At 43.5% G+C, this 15,050-nt stretch overlaps 1 protein-coding gene across 1 annotated transcript in view; it reads right to left on the reverse strand.

Annotated features, from left to right (window-relative positions):
- Positions 1–12,260, reverse strand: part of Best3 (bestrophin 3) — a 35,049-nt gene extending 22,789 nt beyond the window's left edge. The window contains exons 1-3 of the mRNA XM_027392359.2: positions 12,109–12,260; positions 8,408–8,502; positions 7,734–7,967 (exon numbers count right to left, since the gene is read on the reverse strand). Coding sequence (XP_027248160.1) covers positions 7,734–7,967; positions 8,408–8,502; positions 12,109–12,260 — 481 coding nt within the window. The remainder of the gene's footprint in view (positions 1–7,733; positions 7,968–8,407; positions 8,503–12,108) is intronic.
- Between the last annotated feature and the right edge of the window lie 2,790 nt (positions 12,261–15,050).

A 15,050-nucleotide genomic window follows, 5' to 3' on the forward strand; every position in this document is an offset into this window, starting at 1 on the left:
CATCTCAGGTCATCGTAACTAGACACCAATGCCTTAAAATTTATAACTGTAATTAATTTTATTATCCTCATAGCTAAGGTAAATTAATAACAGTTATTGCTGTGCTGTATTATGCTTTAATTGTATTACAAATTAATTGCAGTTTGGCTGGTCTACCACCACCCTGTAGCCATATGTCTCTCTCCTTCTATATCTGGTTTGGCAAGCCACTGTATATGCCTAGAGTGTCTCTCGAAATCTCTTTTCTTTCTGGCTGGCTCAGCTCTGTCCAGTGATTTTCATGTTACTTGTGTGCAAAACAACCTTCTTTAATATGTCTAATCAGGCTAGGATACCCACATACCTATCTTTCAAAATGAATGCTTGTACTGACTTACAACTTGAGTTGTAGTTCAGTGGAGCGGGATTTGATACTGGAAGGCATCGTTTGAGGACTAATTAAATCCACTGACAGGCAAGATCCCCATCGTCACAGATCTGTCTGCTGTAGAGCTGGCCTGTTTTCCCTCTGGCTGAAGCAGAGGCAGGTGTCTTTGGCCTTCCAGGGAGGCTCTGTTAGCAGAAGGACCACAGCTCTGCAGCTCTACAGCTCAAAGGCAGTGTGTGTTTGACACCAGTTCATCCTCTAAGAGAAAGCATCCTAGCCTTTTCAGGACAGGTTTTTCAAGAAGAGTCCAAGGGTTCTGACTCATTTCCAAATGCAGACAACAGAGCCAGCACTTCAACTAGAAATGCCCTTTAAATATAATGGGAGAGGCTTAGAAATCCCTGTCAAGCAGGGGAAATGAGGAGATGCAAAGTGAGATGGAGACAGAGAGAGAATCACATCACAACACTGTTGTGCAGGGCAACAACATCAGATCATGAGCCACAGTGAGACAAACGTGATTCAAAAATAACCTGTCATTTCTTCTACATTATGTGTTCACTGGTTTTGTTTCTATTCTATCCCGTGTTCCCCCATTTAATCCCACTACAAATGAGGGTCAGAAGTTTTTTTAAAAAAAACAATTTACGAACATTAACCCAAAAATGAGTTACAGGCTATCAGTCAGAAGCCTGGACTAGGATAAAAATGACGGAGTAAAATCAGTCTTTGGGGTGGCAATACAGGCTGAAGAGATTTATTCCTTTACTTACACAGCATGACCAAGATATCTGCAGCCATCCATCTCTCCATCCCGAAGGGAATATTCCATTTGTCAGGTCACTGCATTCTATGCAAACACACACACGCACGCACGCACGCACGCACGCACGCACAAGAAATAACATACATGCAATTAGTGCTTTTAGCTCCTTGCCTGAGTGGGTGCCCCTGAATTTCATTTGCCTTGACTGAACAGATATGAGGCAATTTCTAGTTGCCATTCATTTCTGGTCAGCCTGGGCTACATATTGAGTTCCATGCTGACCCAGACTCCACTGCAGGGTTCTCTTTCAAAACAAAGAAGCAAGAAAACAAACAGACAAAAAGAAACAAAAAGTACAAAAAGAAACTGGTTCTTCATGGTGGCACACACCTGGGACACATGTAAAGGGCCGTGGGCCCTAAACTATGCAGCTTAAAGCCCAACCCTGTGAGCCTCCTGTAACCCATAGTTAGATACGTTTGGCCAAGCGGGACAGCTAACGACTGCTGTTCCGAGAAAAGGCCGTGGGGCCTTCCTGCCTGCTGTTTCGAAGATACAGCAAGAATGTTCCAGCCCCAGCAAATACCAGATGTTCCTTTCTGCTATTCCCCCTGCTTGCCTAATTTCCTTGTTGCAGGGCTATATAAGCCCACTCTAAGCCCCAATAAATCAAGACCTTGACAATTGCATAGATGGACTCTGGTCCCCTCTTTTGCGCCGCAGGGTCTCCTTCCTTTCTCTCGCCCATGACTCTTTCAGGCAGCTCCCCTTTGGAACCCTGAATGACTTAAAAAGAAAAAAAAAAAAAAAAAAACAATCTCATGACAGTTCAGTGACAGTGCTCACACTTTCGGAAATACTGAGTGGCAAGACTGTTACTCTAGTCACTAACCCAGGGAGGCTGTCCAGTGGTGGAAGCCAGTTCCAGGAGGGCCAGTTCTGCTTTGCACTTGTCTGCTGTGTGGGACAAGAAGTGTACATGGTAAGCCAGACTTCCCTCACAGGGTGACACTCTGTCTCTTCTGGCTCATCATGTGACAATACAGCAGTAACTGACTCAGCTTCTGAAAGTTCAGCCAATGGAGGAAGCTGGCACAGGTGTGAATACCTTGTCCCTTTGGCCATCTCTCCTCTACACAGCATACCAGGGCACTTAAACAGCCTGAGAACCAGGAACATGCCCAAGAAAATGACACAACTGAAGGGTAGAAATACATATTCAAAATCCAAGAGCTTTTCTCAGGGAGGGATCCCGGATAATACGATCCGGCTAGGCCAGAAATACAAATGGGGCCAGCCTTTCGGTCAGTGCGTCTTAAGTCAGGGCTTCTACTCAACAGCCTCTCGGCAACCTGGTGCTCACTTGCATTTTATACCATGTGAGTCAGTAACTGAAAATTCCAGTGGAGTCTCACCATGGTTCCACCAGTCTCTGGAGAAGGCCCAGGGACTTTGTTTCAGGTTCCAGGACTTTAAGAAAAGTAAACTTGCCTGGTTGGCGGTGGCACATGCCTTTAATCTTGGCAAGGGAGGCAGAGACAGGCAGTGAGTTTGAGGCCATCCTGGTCTTCAGAGGGAGTTCCAGGACAGCCAGAGCTACACAGAGAGACCCTGTCTGGAAACCCCACTCCCACCCCTCACCCCACCCCTGCTTTTGCCAAAAACAAAAAATAAAAAGAAAGGAAATTAAAAGGGCCCTTTTCTTTAAGGCTTATTGAGTTTAAATGTTCGTACTGACTAAGCACAAAAGGAAGCATTGGTTTCCACGGAAGACAAAGGAATATAATACAGAGACCTGAAGTTCAGCTATAGATGTGTTTTATGCTTGCCTCTGAAAATGATTAGCACAGGACAAAATTCATGGTAATTGTTACTGATCCTTGAGGACAAGGAACCATTATATTCTTGCATAAGTTGTATTCTCATCACTCAGCATGGTGCCTGGCATACGATGTACACTCAACTATGCTTTATTTTTACTTAAAAAAGATTTGTTTATGCATTTATCTACCTATCTATCTATCTATCTATCTATCTATCTATCTATCTATCTACCTATGTGTACACATTCTTGCCTGCATGTATGTATGTGCCCCATGAGCATGTCTGGCTCCCATGGACACCAGAAGAGGAGGCTGGACTCTCTAGGGAGAACTAGAGTTACTGACAGTTGTAAGCTGCCACGTTATGCTGGGAATCACACTCAGGTCCTCCGAAGGTATGGCAAATGCCTTTAATCACCAAGCCATCCTCCCATTCTCTTATTTTTTAATCAATCAATCAAATCAATCAATCAATCAATTAACTTTCTTTAAGACAGGCTCTTGTGCCCAAGACAGGGCTTCAAACTCATGATATAGTTGAAGATAACCTTGAACTCCTGGTCTGTCTCTACTTGCTCATGCTGAGATTAAAGGCACTAGCCTCTGTCTGGCTTTCTTCAGTGCTGGGAATTAGAACCACAGCTTTGTGCTTGCCGGCCAGGCTCTCTACCAGCCAGCTGCATTCCCACCCCCAAGAAAGTTTTATAGAATGAGTGAATGCTTGGTTGTCATTGGCAGCTTTACTGCTGGTTCTTTTCTAGCATGTCTGTAATTTTCTATTTCCATCTTTATGCTCTGATGAGCAGTTTTGCCGAGAACTATTTTCTTCTCTGACACTTGTGAAGTATTAGGTAAAAGATTTGGATTCAACTTGGAGAACTATTTTCTTCTCTGACACTTGTGAAGTATTAGGTAAAAGATTTGGATTCAACTTGGCTCTAAAATATAAACAGTCAACTAAGGTCATGACTTAGTTGACCAGGATTATGCACTTGACTTGGAGTGAGTGAGTGACATTTTCCAAGGCAGGTGACTTGAATGACTAGAATTTTCCAGAACAAGTTCAGAGTCAACAGGAAAAGTAGCAGAGCCTCTCTTGCAGTCCCTCCAGTAAACACCAGCCTGACTGCCCACACTTGAGGGACTTTGCAGTGTAATTGACTTATTTTGAGTTCAATTTCATAGCAGAAATAACTTTTTATTTTTAATTTGAGAAATTTAACCTGTGATGATAACAAATCAGATATCTCTTCCTGGAAGCATGCAGTATGTGTTTTCTACTCCGTAGAATTGACTGTTTAATTTTAAAACAAAAAAAATTCAGAGACTGGCAGAGAAGGGCCTAGATTATCTGGCTCCAGCCTAAGCTTTGAAAAGCACTCACGGGAAGTCGCTGGGCTCCATTTTCCTGCCTCCTTACTTGCTTCCTCCTGCCCCATAAGGAGGCTGAGCAGGCTACAATCCCTCAGGAAGCAGTGAGAGGAAGAGCTTTTGAAGAAGCTGTCTTAAATCTCAGTATTTCTCAGCCTGTGATCCCGGGGCCACCTACCACCATCTACAGGAGCTTGTTAGATATACCACATCTTTCAGTAGTGATTTTAACAGTAGCTGATGTGTCCTCAATTTCTAAATATATACTTCTTCTTACAGGTGATTTTGAGTAGGATAGTCAGTAAATGAGGTGTGTATGTGTGTGTATTTATATTGTATGTGTGTGTTTGTGTGTACATGTGTGGGGGGAGTGTGTTTGTATATGCATGCATGTGTGTATTTGTGTGTGTGCATGTGTGGATTTGTATGTGCTGTCTCTGTATATGTGTATATGTGTGTGGGGGGAGTGTGTGTGTATGTTTGTATGCACGTGTGTGTTTGTGTGTATGTGTATATGTGGGGGGAGTGTGTGTATGTATGCATGTGTGTGTTTGTGTATATGTATATATGTGGGGGGGGGAGTTTGTGTGTCCTCAGCATTGCCCACTTACTTTGCCCCCATAGTGCAGGGTAGTAGAATAGCTATGAGCCCTCTATCCCCTTAGGCAGGAATAGGTGTCCTGGCTCTGGACTCAGGGCATCTGCCAAAACATTTTCCATCATCTCCAACTTCCTATTCTTCCCAGAAACATTGGCACCAACGAAAACCAGTCAGGGAGTGGCAAAGGCCTGTGTCCAGCTGGACAACTTGGAAACAGAGCCTGAACGAGACTGAGTCAGCCCTCTCTAGGGGGAAGGTGCCAGACACTGCATGAGTCAGCACTGCCATGGACAGAGGGTGCTGGCTGGGCAGAGGAAATGCCGGCCTCTGGGGGCTGTACCTGCAGCTCGGTGGCTTAGAACATTTGCTCTGCCACCCGATACGCAGGCCTGATATTGTACACACACTATGCACAAATTTACATTTCTCTGAGCACAAGCTCTTCCCTCTGCCCCTTTTATACAGAACACATGAAAATTGAAGAACAACGCCTGCCCCTTTCCTTTTTGTTTTGTCTTTTGAGGCACGATCTTGCTATGTAGTCCTGCTGGCCAGGAACTCACTCAGGTTGTCCTTGGACAACCCTTTTGCTGAAGCCTCCAGTATAGGGCCCTGCCCCAGAATAAACAAGGCCTTTTATGAAGGTTATGAGTCGGGGCTCATGGGCTCTAAGGAAGATTTTTGGCTCCATCTGACCTCTCTTAGTTTCTGTCTCCTTCAGCCAGTGCAAAGAGACTAAAAACTTGAAGCCAGATCCATGTTTGTTATACACAAACAAGTGACTCAAACTCACCGCCTGAGGGCACGCCTTAGAACTCCGAAGTCCCTGGTAAACCCACAGTCTGCATCTACTCCATCTTCATTTTTGGAACTTTGTTAGTAGCAATGACTGTGTACCCCCTCCCTTTTTGTTTTGCCCAGGAATCAGAAAAAGAGGTGTTGTTTGTTTGGCTTTGCTTTTAAAGCACCCTTGAAAAGATTCAGTACTTTTCAATTTCAGTGTGTGAAAAATGACATGGAGCCTGGAATGGTGATGCACACTTTTCATCTCTGCACCAGGGAAGCTGAGGCAGGAGGACTCCCATGAGGGTGACAAGACTGTCTTAAACTACAAAGAGGAATGGGGGGACATGGAAACATGTTTAAGTGAAGGGTCTAAGCAGCACTTCTAAAGGTTCAGGGTTTTTGATCCAGTAGATTCAAGGTGGGGTCCAGGACAATGCACTTGAAATGAACAGGCAAAATGCCGAGGGCTGATGCTCTGCCGATGGAGGTTTCAGACACATGACTTTAAATGCACACCAGTGAGAAAATGACTCTTGTTTTTCAGATTCCCTTGGAATGGTAGGCGTATGGATAGGGGGGAGAGAAGTAAAATCCAACATCCCAGATACCTTAGAAAAGAAAAAGGCCTGGCTGCATGTGCATGACAGCCATTTGCACAAGTGTGTTTACAAATGACACACTCAAAGGACACGAAGTCACACCATTCTCCTGCTCACCCATTTGCTCACTTGCCTGCAGACCTGGGTCCAATTCAGCCCTGGGAGCTCTCAGGTCTGACCAGAGGCCCCAGAGCCCTCTCTATGGCTGGCTGCTCAGCCTCCTCTGGACACTCTTTTAATTCGGAGCTGACACTAAGAAGATGCCATTTGCTTTAGAATAGGTGCTTGTATAAACCCATTATATAGATGAGGATACTGAGGCACAGAAAAGCTAAGTACCTAAACAATGTCATGTAACTAGTGAATAGTCAGAATTCCAACCCTCAGGCTATGCTTAGTTATTATCTCCCATAAAAAACCCACCACACACGCCACTACCACCACCAAGGCCAACAAATTAAAAAGCAAACAATATTCATCTTAGTGGAAAGAGGAAGCTGGAAATTACAATTTGATTTGAGACTGTAGCCTAAATGAGGGTGGAATTCTCTGAGTTCTCAGATCATCAGCATGGGCCAAGAATGTCCCCAAGTAAGCCTCACACAAAACACTGGCTCAACAGCTTCTTATTAAATATTTACATAGCAAAGAGCACCATCCTTCACACATGACTCATTTTCAGCACACCAGACCCAAGAACCCAGATAGAACAGCTACGTCTACATCTACTATGAAGCACTGGAGAGGCAACAGGTCCACACAGAGAAAGCCTCTGACGAGCACATCTGGGGAGGAGGGTTTACCTGGATGAAACTGACTCTGCCTCAAGACATGTATCATCATAACGTTTCTGACTTTTAATGGCGTTCCTTTCACTAACCAGCTATGCGATTCAGGACAGCTTGAGAAATCCTCCATGACGTCTTCAAGACCTAACTGAAATGGCTATAAACTAGGCACCGTGGCTCACCCGTTTATAATCCCACACCCAGGGAGACTAAGGCTAGAGGATTGCCGCGTGTTCAAGGCCAGCCTGGACTACTTAGTGATGCTGTGGCTCAAAAACAAAAAGCAAAACGAAGCAAAAAACTCAGAACAAAATAAAAACAATTGCCCTAAGGTACTGGAAAATTATAAGGTAATACACCTGAAAGGTTGCTTTAACGACTATGACCGTCATCATTGTACTTAGGTCAAGACATCTTGACTTTCAGCTACTTCTCTCCTCTACCTCCCAAGTAAACACCTGAGGGCAGGAATCTTTGCTGTTTAAGAACTCTTCTGGCACACAGGAGGCAACCCACAGGCATTTCTTCAATGAATACACTCAAGTACCTTCTAGAGTAGTTTGGTGGCTCCCAAGTCTGACAGATACCCTATCTAGGCAAGAGCCCAGGAGGAGAACGCGCATGCGCAGTACCTGCTTCGACCACGTGGTCCATGGTGGGAAACCTTTTGTACACCGCGGTGCTCACGGAGCGGAAGATGAGCAGGGATGTGAGGTTGACGTAGCGCATCAGCGTCCTCCTGAGCAGGCGCCCATGCTGGTCGCTCCCGTGGACACTGCTGGAGATGAGGAACATGAGCCTGTCTGGCCAGGGCAGATTCACAAACTGGTTCCACCATCGGTTCACTACCAGGGTGACGTAGAACCCTGTGGGACAACCGGAAGTCACCGTGCAGTTTGTTACAGCAGACATCTCAACGGACACACTTGTAGCAGAATTTTAGCCTTTTGAGGGGTTCGAGGTCTGGAAGGATGTTATCATCCATAGCTTATGATTTTGCCCTCGTATGTGCCTGGCAAGGTCAGGGCACCCAGTAAGTGGGTGTTAGAACTCAAATGTTGACTGCGAAAATGGAGGGTTAGTGGAGAGAAAGCTTAATTGTCCGATAGCAGATCATGACCTCAAACTGTTGGATGTTAATTTAGCAGAAGCAGCCCTGAAGGCAAACTTTAGGGACAGCCGTGTGCCAGTGCAAGCAGCGGCTTTCCCGGCATGCCTCTCAGCCCGGAAGCACTCTCATGCAGTCATCTGTGTCATCTAATGGTGACAGCTGTGTGGCTGCATTCTGCGTGTGACCTATACTTACCAAGCACAAAGGTTACTGGAATTTGTTCAGCATATCTGTCACAGTAAATTGATAATTTTTCAAAGTAACGTTTTTGGGCTCCTGTAAGTACCAATCTGGAGCAAAAATAAAACGCACAGCCCTTTATGATATGGTACTTCCGCACCTGCGCTGCAGGTGACATCAAGTGCAAACAATTAAGCACAAATAATCTCAGGTTGTTTTTGTTTGCTTGCTTAAAGGAACTCTATATTTCTGTTCCTTTATCCTTAAACAGGTGTGTCTCCAATGATTTTTTAAAATTGCTTTGTGCTTCAAGTATTTGAGTTTTTAGCACATAAGTCTGTCGGCCATTAAAGGATTTATTAACCATTTTTTGTTTAGTAAAACTTCATATTTTTAAAGTTTTATATAATTGATTCATTGAATTTTGGAAAAAAATGTTACAAAAGAGTTTTTTTTTTTTTTCTTTCCACTGCAGCTCAGGTGCCCGGCAGACACTCACTGACTTCCAGCCTCATCTTTTCTTTTCTTTTTTTTTTTTTTTTTAGACAGGGTGTCACTTAAGTTGCCTAGGCTGGCTTGGGCTCTCTCTGTACATCAAGTAGGTCTTGAACATGTAATTCTCCTGCCTCAGCCACCCACTTTTCAATTATTCATCAGGAACACTTACAAGAAAGACCTTATTGATTTGGTGGGTCAGAGTTATTAAGTCATTATAGAATAACAACATTAGACATCTTGATCTAGTCCAGGATGTGTTAAATCAATTTAATTAAGTAAATTAGCACATTCTAGATTGTGCATATCCCATGCCAAGTAATATTATAGCTGTTTAATGCTCATAATTATTTGGAATACAAATAAAACTGATTTAATCTTAAAGGTGGAAAGAACCTTTCTTTGTTATGTTTGGTCGTCTCAAAACTTTTCTTGTAGCTCTGACTTAACCTCCCCAAACTCATTTTCTGAGACTGCTAGACACGCCTGCCCATAACAAGACTGTTACGTTTTTTTTGGGGGGGGGGGTGATTCAGAGCCCATAGATATCTCAAAAAGGCTAATAGTAATTACCAAAATGTGGGAAGAGAAGCCACAAAGGAATCTGCATAGATCAATACTGCAGTTCATCTAAAGGATGAAGAAATCTAGGGGAAGACCCATCAGAATAGGTGTCAGAAGTTCCCTTGGGTGGAATGTTGATACAGAGGCAGAGGAACAGTGTCCAACCAATGGGGCTGCAGGTGGAACACTCTTGGGAGCTGGTACTGGTGAAGAAAGAATTTAGGGTCCAGGGGTGTGTGGAGTTCCTGTCTCGGCTTTGGATGAGGTAACAGAGTTCATGGAATCAGGAAAATGTAACAAGAGAGGTGCTGGCTTGATTCACAGGTCTGTGATGGTCATGTTGATGACAAGTCACAGACAGAGAGTGGCTTTCCGATAGATAAATAGAAATGGTCAAAAAAGTATTTAGAGTGGAAAGTGTAGCTCTTAGGGTCAATTAGGCCATACCAGGGTATAGCACAGTTCTGCCATAGATTTAGAATGGGTGTATTGTCAAGGCTCTAGGAGTCTCAGTTTTTTTCAGTTTATGGTGTTGTGGAGATAAAAAAAAAATCAATTATATAAATAATTTTAAAGCATATATCTTCATATATAGTACCCAAATGGGTGGTATTAATACTAATTGGCCAAAGAAATAATAGACACAGAAAATTTCTTAGCTAGAAAATACCACAGAGATTATTTTGTCAAATTCCTCCAGATTGGAAGAGATACAATCAATAAAGTCTATAGTAAGCACAAGAATGAATTCTGCTTATATTTCCCCCAGGTCTGCCTGACTTTCTTGACTTATTAATTCAACAGTACTTGATAGATTTTTAAGATAAAAAGGATCTGCTTGGGCTGGAGAGACGGCTCAGAAGTTAAGAGCACTCAGAGGCTATGGCACCTTCATACAGATATACATGCAGGTAAAACACCAATGCACATGAAATAAATATTTTTTTTAAATCTGCTTTTCCAATAATTTACAATGAGACTTTTAAGAAAGAAGGAGAAACCAAGTTAGAGTGATTGTTATAAATGCATGCACTCTTTGATTTCCAGAAAGACAAAAGTCTATGTAGACTTTTGGGCAGGGGATGAGTTTGACATTGGAGAAAAGTTGAGACCCCAGGGAGCATTTCTGGCAAAACATCAACTGTTCTCGGGGCTTTTTCTATTCTAAGAAGCAGTAGTAACAGTCAACTCACATTAGTAAAAATAAACTAATGAGATAGTTATTCTGGAACACCGCTAATCTACCACCGTTTCATATTCTGAAGGTCCGTGTCATATGACTAAGCTGTTAAGATAATATATAAGATATTTGACAAATATTAGAGGTCTGTAAGGACATTTGGCAAAATCTATTCTTGCCATTTTTTTTCCTTGGTGTATTTTGTTTTGGTTATTTTGAACTGGGGGCTGAACCCAGGGCCTACCACTAGCTCATCAAGTATTCTACCACTAAACTAAATCCTCAGCCACACGAAATCCATTCCAAAATGTACACTTGTTTGGAATCATAGTGTTTTGTTTTTGAGACAGGGTCTCTTGGAACCCAAGTAGCCAAGGATTATCTTGAACTTCCTCCTGCCTCCACCTCCTCCATGCTGGGGTTACAGGTTGTGCGTCATGCCTGGCTTTATGTGATGCCAGGAAATGAACCCAGGACTTCATACACACTAGTTTTGACTGGTAACAAAATAGTTGTTCACATTTTGCTTTGGGTAGTGCTCAGCTGACTCAATGAGCATTCCCTCCTTTGCAAGTGAAGTCTAACTGCAGGGGAGGATGTAGGTAAGATGGTGACTCACAGTTTGTTCATCTGTGGTAGAAGAAGCATTATATACCTAGCTAAGGTGGAAATACAGCCTCAAAAACCCGAAGCTTCCCTATTGGCTTCCTCCAACTATTCAATTTTAATTTAATGGTTCATAAAGCTCTTTTTTTTAGCACACTGATGAAATTTAATTAAGTGTAATTTTTAGCTATTGAGAGGTAGATATGCTAACCCTCAAAGTGTCTCTCAACCTGACGGGAACACAACTTGATGTTATAAAAGATAAATACCTCCTTTTGTGAAAACGACATCCTGAAATCAGAAGACATAAAGGGAACAAATTAGTCTTCTGGTCTTAATTCTTTTGTCGAGGCACTGTTAAGGTTTGAGAACACAGTCCCAGGGCAGAGCTTACCATTCACACCAAAGGAAGGAAAGCTGCCTGGTAAATTCTATTCACCCATATGTTAACTCCATATGGAGTTGCAACAGCTATCAGGTCACAATTTCAAACTGTGAATGACATCGTTGAGAGAAACACAAAAATATTTGTCTGTGGGGCTTTGTCATTAATCATCACAAGATAAGGGCGTAAGTATAAATCTTTCAATTTATGCCTAAAACAGCATGGCCGACACCTCATCAGGGTCGGGTCCCATGGGGCTGGAATACAAGCCCACTATCTCTGGCAGTTGCTATCGATTACTCCTAATACATGGCTAGGTGTGGATTAAAATACCCTGTCCTGAAGAGAAAATGACAGACAGGTTCATGCAGAGGGAGAGGTGACGTAATGCGAAGGCCAGCGGCAACCAAGGGCATCGGATTTTTGAGACTGTACTCTTACATAACACCTGAGGGCCGGTTAAGGAGACGTGCAAAGCAAAAGTACCTGTACACCAAACTGATAGCTGTGTAAAGAACAGCAAAAACAATAAACTCCCTGTACAGCAGCTTGTAGATGCTGCCTCTCCACTTGAGGAGCAGTCTATGAAATCCAAAAAAAGTTGCATTGGCTACTTTACTGGAGTAAGTGACAGTCATCTCGGATAGTTTTGTTCTAGAAGAGCAAGAAGACAAAACATGGGTGAAAAATAACGTTTGACGTCAGCATTGGCATGTGCTTTTTTTTTTTTTTTCTAATCAAAGGAAACCAAAGCTGGCAATTGATTAGCCAATCCACCCTCTCTGCTTCCCCCCACTCCTTGTAGAAACCACTGTCTCACCATCTAGAGTCTCAGTACCAGACCTTGTAGCACAGAAGGGGAGGAAGGTGGTCTCTGGAAAGAGTGTTCTTAAACGCCCATGAAATTTCTGTAATTGATAGTGTTATTGAGCTATTGCCCAATAAATACTGAAATTAACTCCTGTGAGCCGGGCAGTGGTGGCGCACACCCTTAATCCCAGCACTTGGGAGGCAGAGGCAGGCGGATCTCTGTGAGTTTGAGACCAGCCTGGTCTACAAGAGCTAGTTCCAGGACAGCCTCCAAAGCCACAATCATGGCTCGGGCCCATGCTAAGAGGAAAAAGTTACGCCTCACCTCTTAGAAACCAGAAGTTATTGTAAGAAGGAAGCCAGGCCCTTAGAACATCTTAGCTGATAGGTTACTCTGGGTAGTCCTACTGGGTGGGGTGTGCATCTGAGTGGCTCTCCAGATGCACAGGTGGAATTCTGTCCCTTTCAAAAGGAGCCCGTGTGCTGGGCAACCCTTCTGCATTTTCCCTTTGGAGAGTCTCAGTGAGATGCTTGAAGGTGGCTGATTTTCTGCTCGGAGCTGAACAAAATGAGTCTTTTTTTTTTTTTTTTTCTTTTGGTTGTAAGACAGCGGCCTGAACGTGGTATTTAGCCAAGGATGATCTTGAGCTTTGGATCCACCTTTTGAGTGACTGCTGGAATTGTAGGACTATGCCACTGTGCCTAGTTTACTAGGCACTGAGTCTTGTGCATGCCAGGCAAGCACGATACCAACTGAGCTATATCCCTAGTTCGTCCGTTATTTAGGACTTCTTGTACTGGATTTGTGCCATGGATGTGGGCAGGATGAGAACAGAGCCCGAAGCCTGGTTTTCACAGAGCTCTTTGTGATGTCATTGCTTCTCACTGAGATGTGCTAATGGACTGACTGTGAGATGCATAACGCAAAGCTGCCCTTTGTGTAGAAATCTTGCTCAGCTACTGGCTAGCATAGGCCACATGAGAACAAAATGAGATTTCTTTAGAATATTAACTTTTCTCAAATGAAACTATGAGGTGCTTCTCACAGAGTGACTTAGACTGAGTAGTTTTTAGGTCAAATTAAAACACACACACACACACACCATAGATATGTTTTTCCAATAGAGCAATCTACATCATACATTCTATCACAAGCAAGAAAATGTCTTATTCAGATAGGCAAACATTAACTGTAATTTGTCTATTTTCTCTAAGGAAATAAGAGATGGCAGCTGTATTCACAGCAGCAGCAACAACAACAGCAAAAAACCACTGATTTATCCCCCAAAATTATTGATTTTAATTAAAAACCAAACCAAGGCCTTTTGCCTAAGAAAGTGACCCTACAAAAGGATGGGATGCCTGTCACAAAGCACACTTCACTTTCCCATTGCTACCTTGTCTCTTTGCCTAAGGAGAACACAGTTGACATGGAAGAGGGACGCAGCAAATGAAGCCAATGTCATCCAGTTGTTCTCCAGGCAGGTCGTGTTAAACAACAGTCTCTAATCACCTTCCCTTTCTTCCATTGCTCCTTCACTCTTATATTTAGACTCTGTCAAAACCCCTAAGCCCATGGAGCACCAAGGTCACCGTTCAAGTGCATAGCTGACTGCGCACTAACCTGTTTCTTTGGAGTCTCCCACGGGAAGGGAATCTTCAAATGTCGGGCTCTCCCTGAAGAAGCGCCTTCAGATCGGGGCTCCGGTTCCACTTTCACTCGTGGACCGTGACCGTCAGGTTTCTGCCCGTTCTCTGGCTGCTATGAGGTTCCAGCGTGTAGCCAGTCCAGGGTTAAATGTTTTTCCACTTGCAGAGGCCTGTTTATGCCAGTTTGCCCACTGATGACAGTTATAGCTGGGAACAAACAGAAGTGACAGCTGCTGATGTTGCTGTTTTCTAATCTATAATTATAACTCCACCTGCCGCCCAAAGTACCCCTTTGAACGAGACTTCGGTGGTGACGTGAGGATGCTGGGCTGTTTAAGTCCTGCAAGACTCTTTTCAGCTCTGGCTTGGGATCAAGGAAGAAAGGTCCCTTTCTACTGAAAAGTTCTGGACATACTCCAGTTAGCCAAAGAGGGGGATTAGGGCAGTCTTCTGAGCATGAAGAATAGATTCTTAGGAAGCCGTGCGCTGGGGCAGACAGGAATATAAACAAGAATTCTGTTCATCTGGGAGCAATCCAGCCTGTTCCTCCACTAAAAGCAACAAGTGTGTATGTGTAAGTGCACGAATGTGTGATCATGTGTGTCTAGGGTGCATGTATAATTTGTGTACATGTGTGTGGTGTGTATGTGGTATGTATGCGATGTGCATGTGTTTGTGTGTGCATGTTGTGTGTATATATGTTTGTAAGCACATGCATGTGTGTGTGTACACCTGTGTCTAAGGTGCATGTATATTTGTGTGCATGTATGTGGCATGTATGTAATGTGCGTATGTGTGTGTGCGAGTGGTGTATGTTTGGAAGCACATGCATGTGCGTGTACATGTGTGTCAGGGGTGTGTGTTATATATGTTTGTAAGCACATGCATGTGCTGTGTGTATACATGTGTGTCTAGGGTGTATGTATATTTGTGTGCATGTATGTGGTATGTAATGTGTATGTATGTGT

This window comes from Cricetulus griseus (assembly GCF_003668045.3).
Source record: "Cricetulus griseus strain 17A/GY chromosome 1 unlocalized genomic scaffold, alternate assembly CriGri-PICRH-1.0 chr1_0, whole genome shotgun sequence".
NCBI lineage: Eukaryota > Metazoa > Chordata > Mammalia > Rodentia > Cricetidae > Cricetulus > Cricetulus griseus.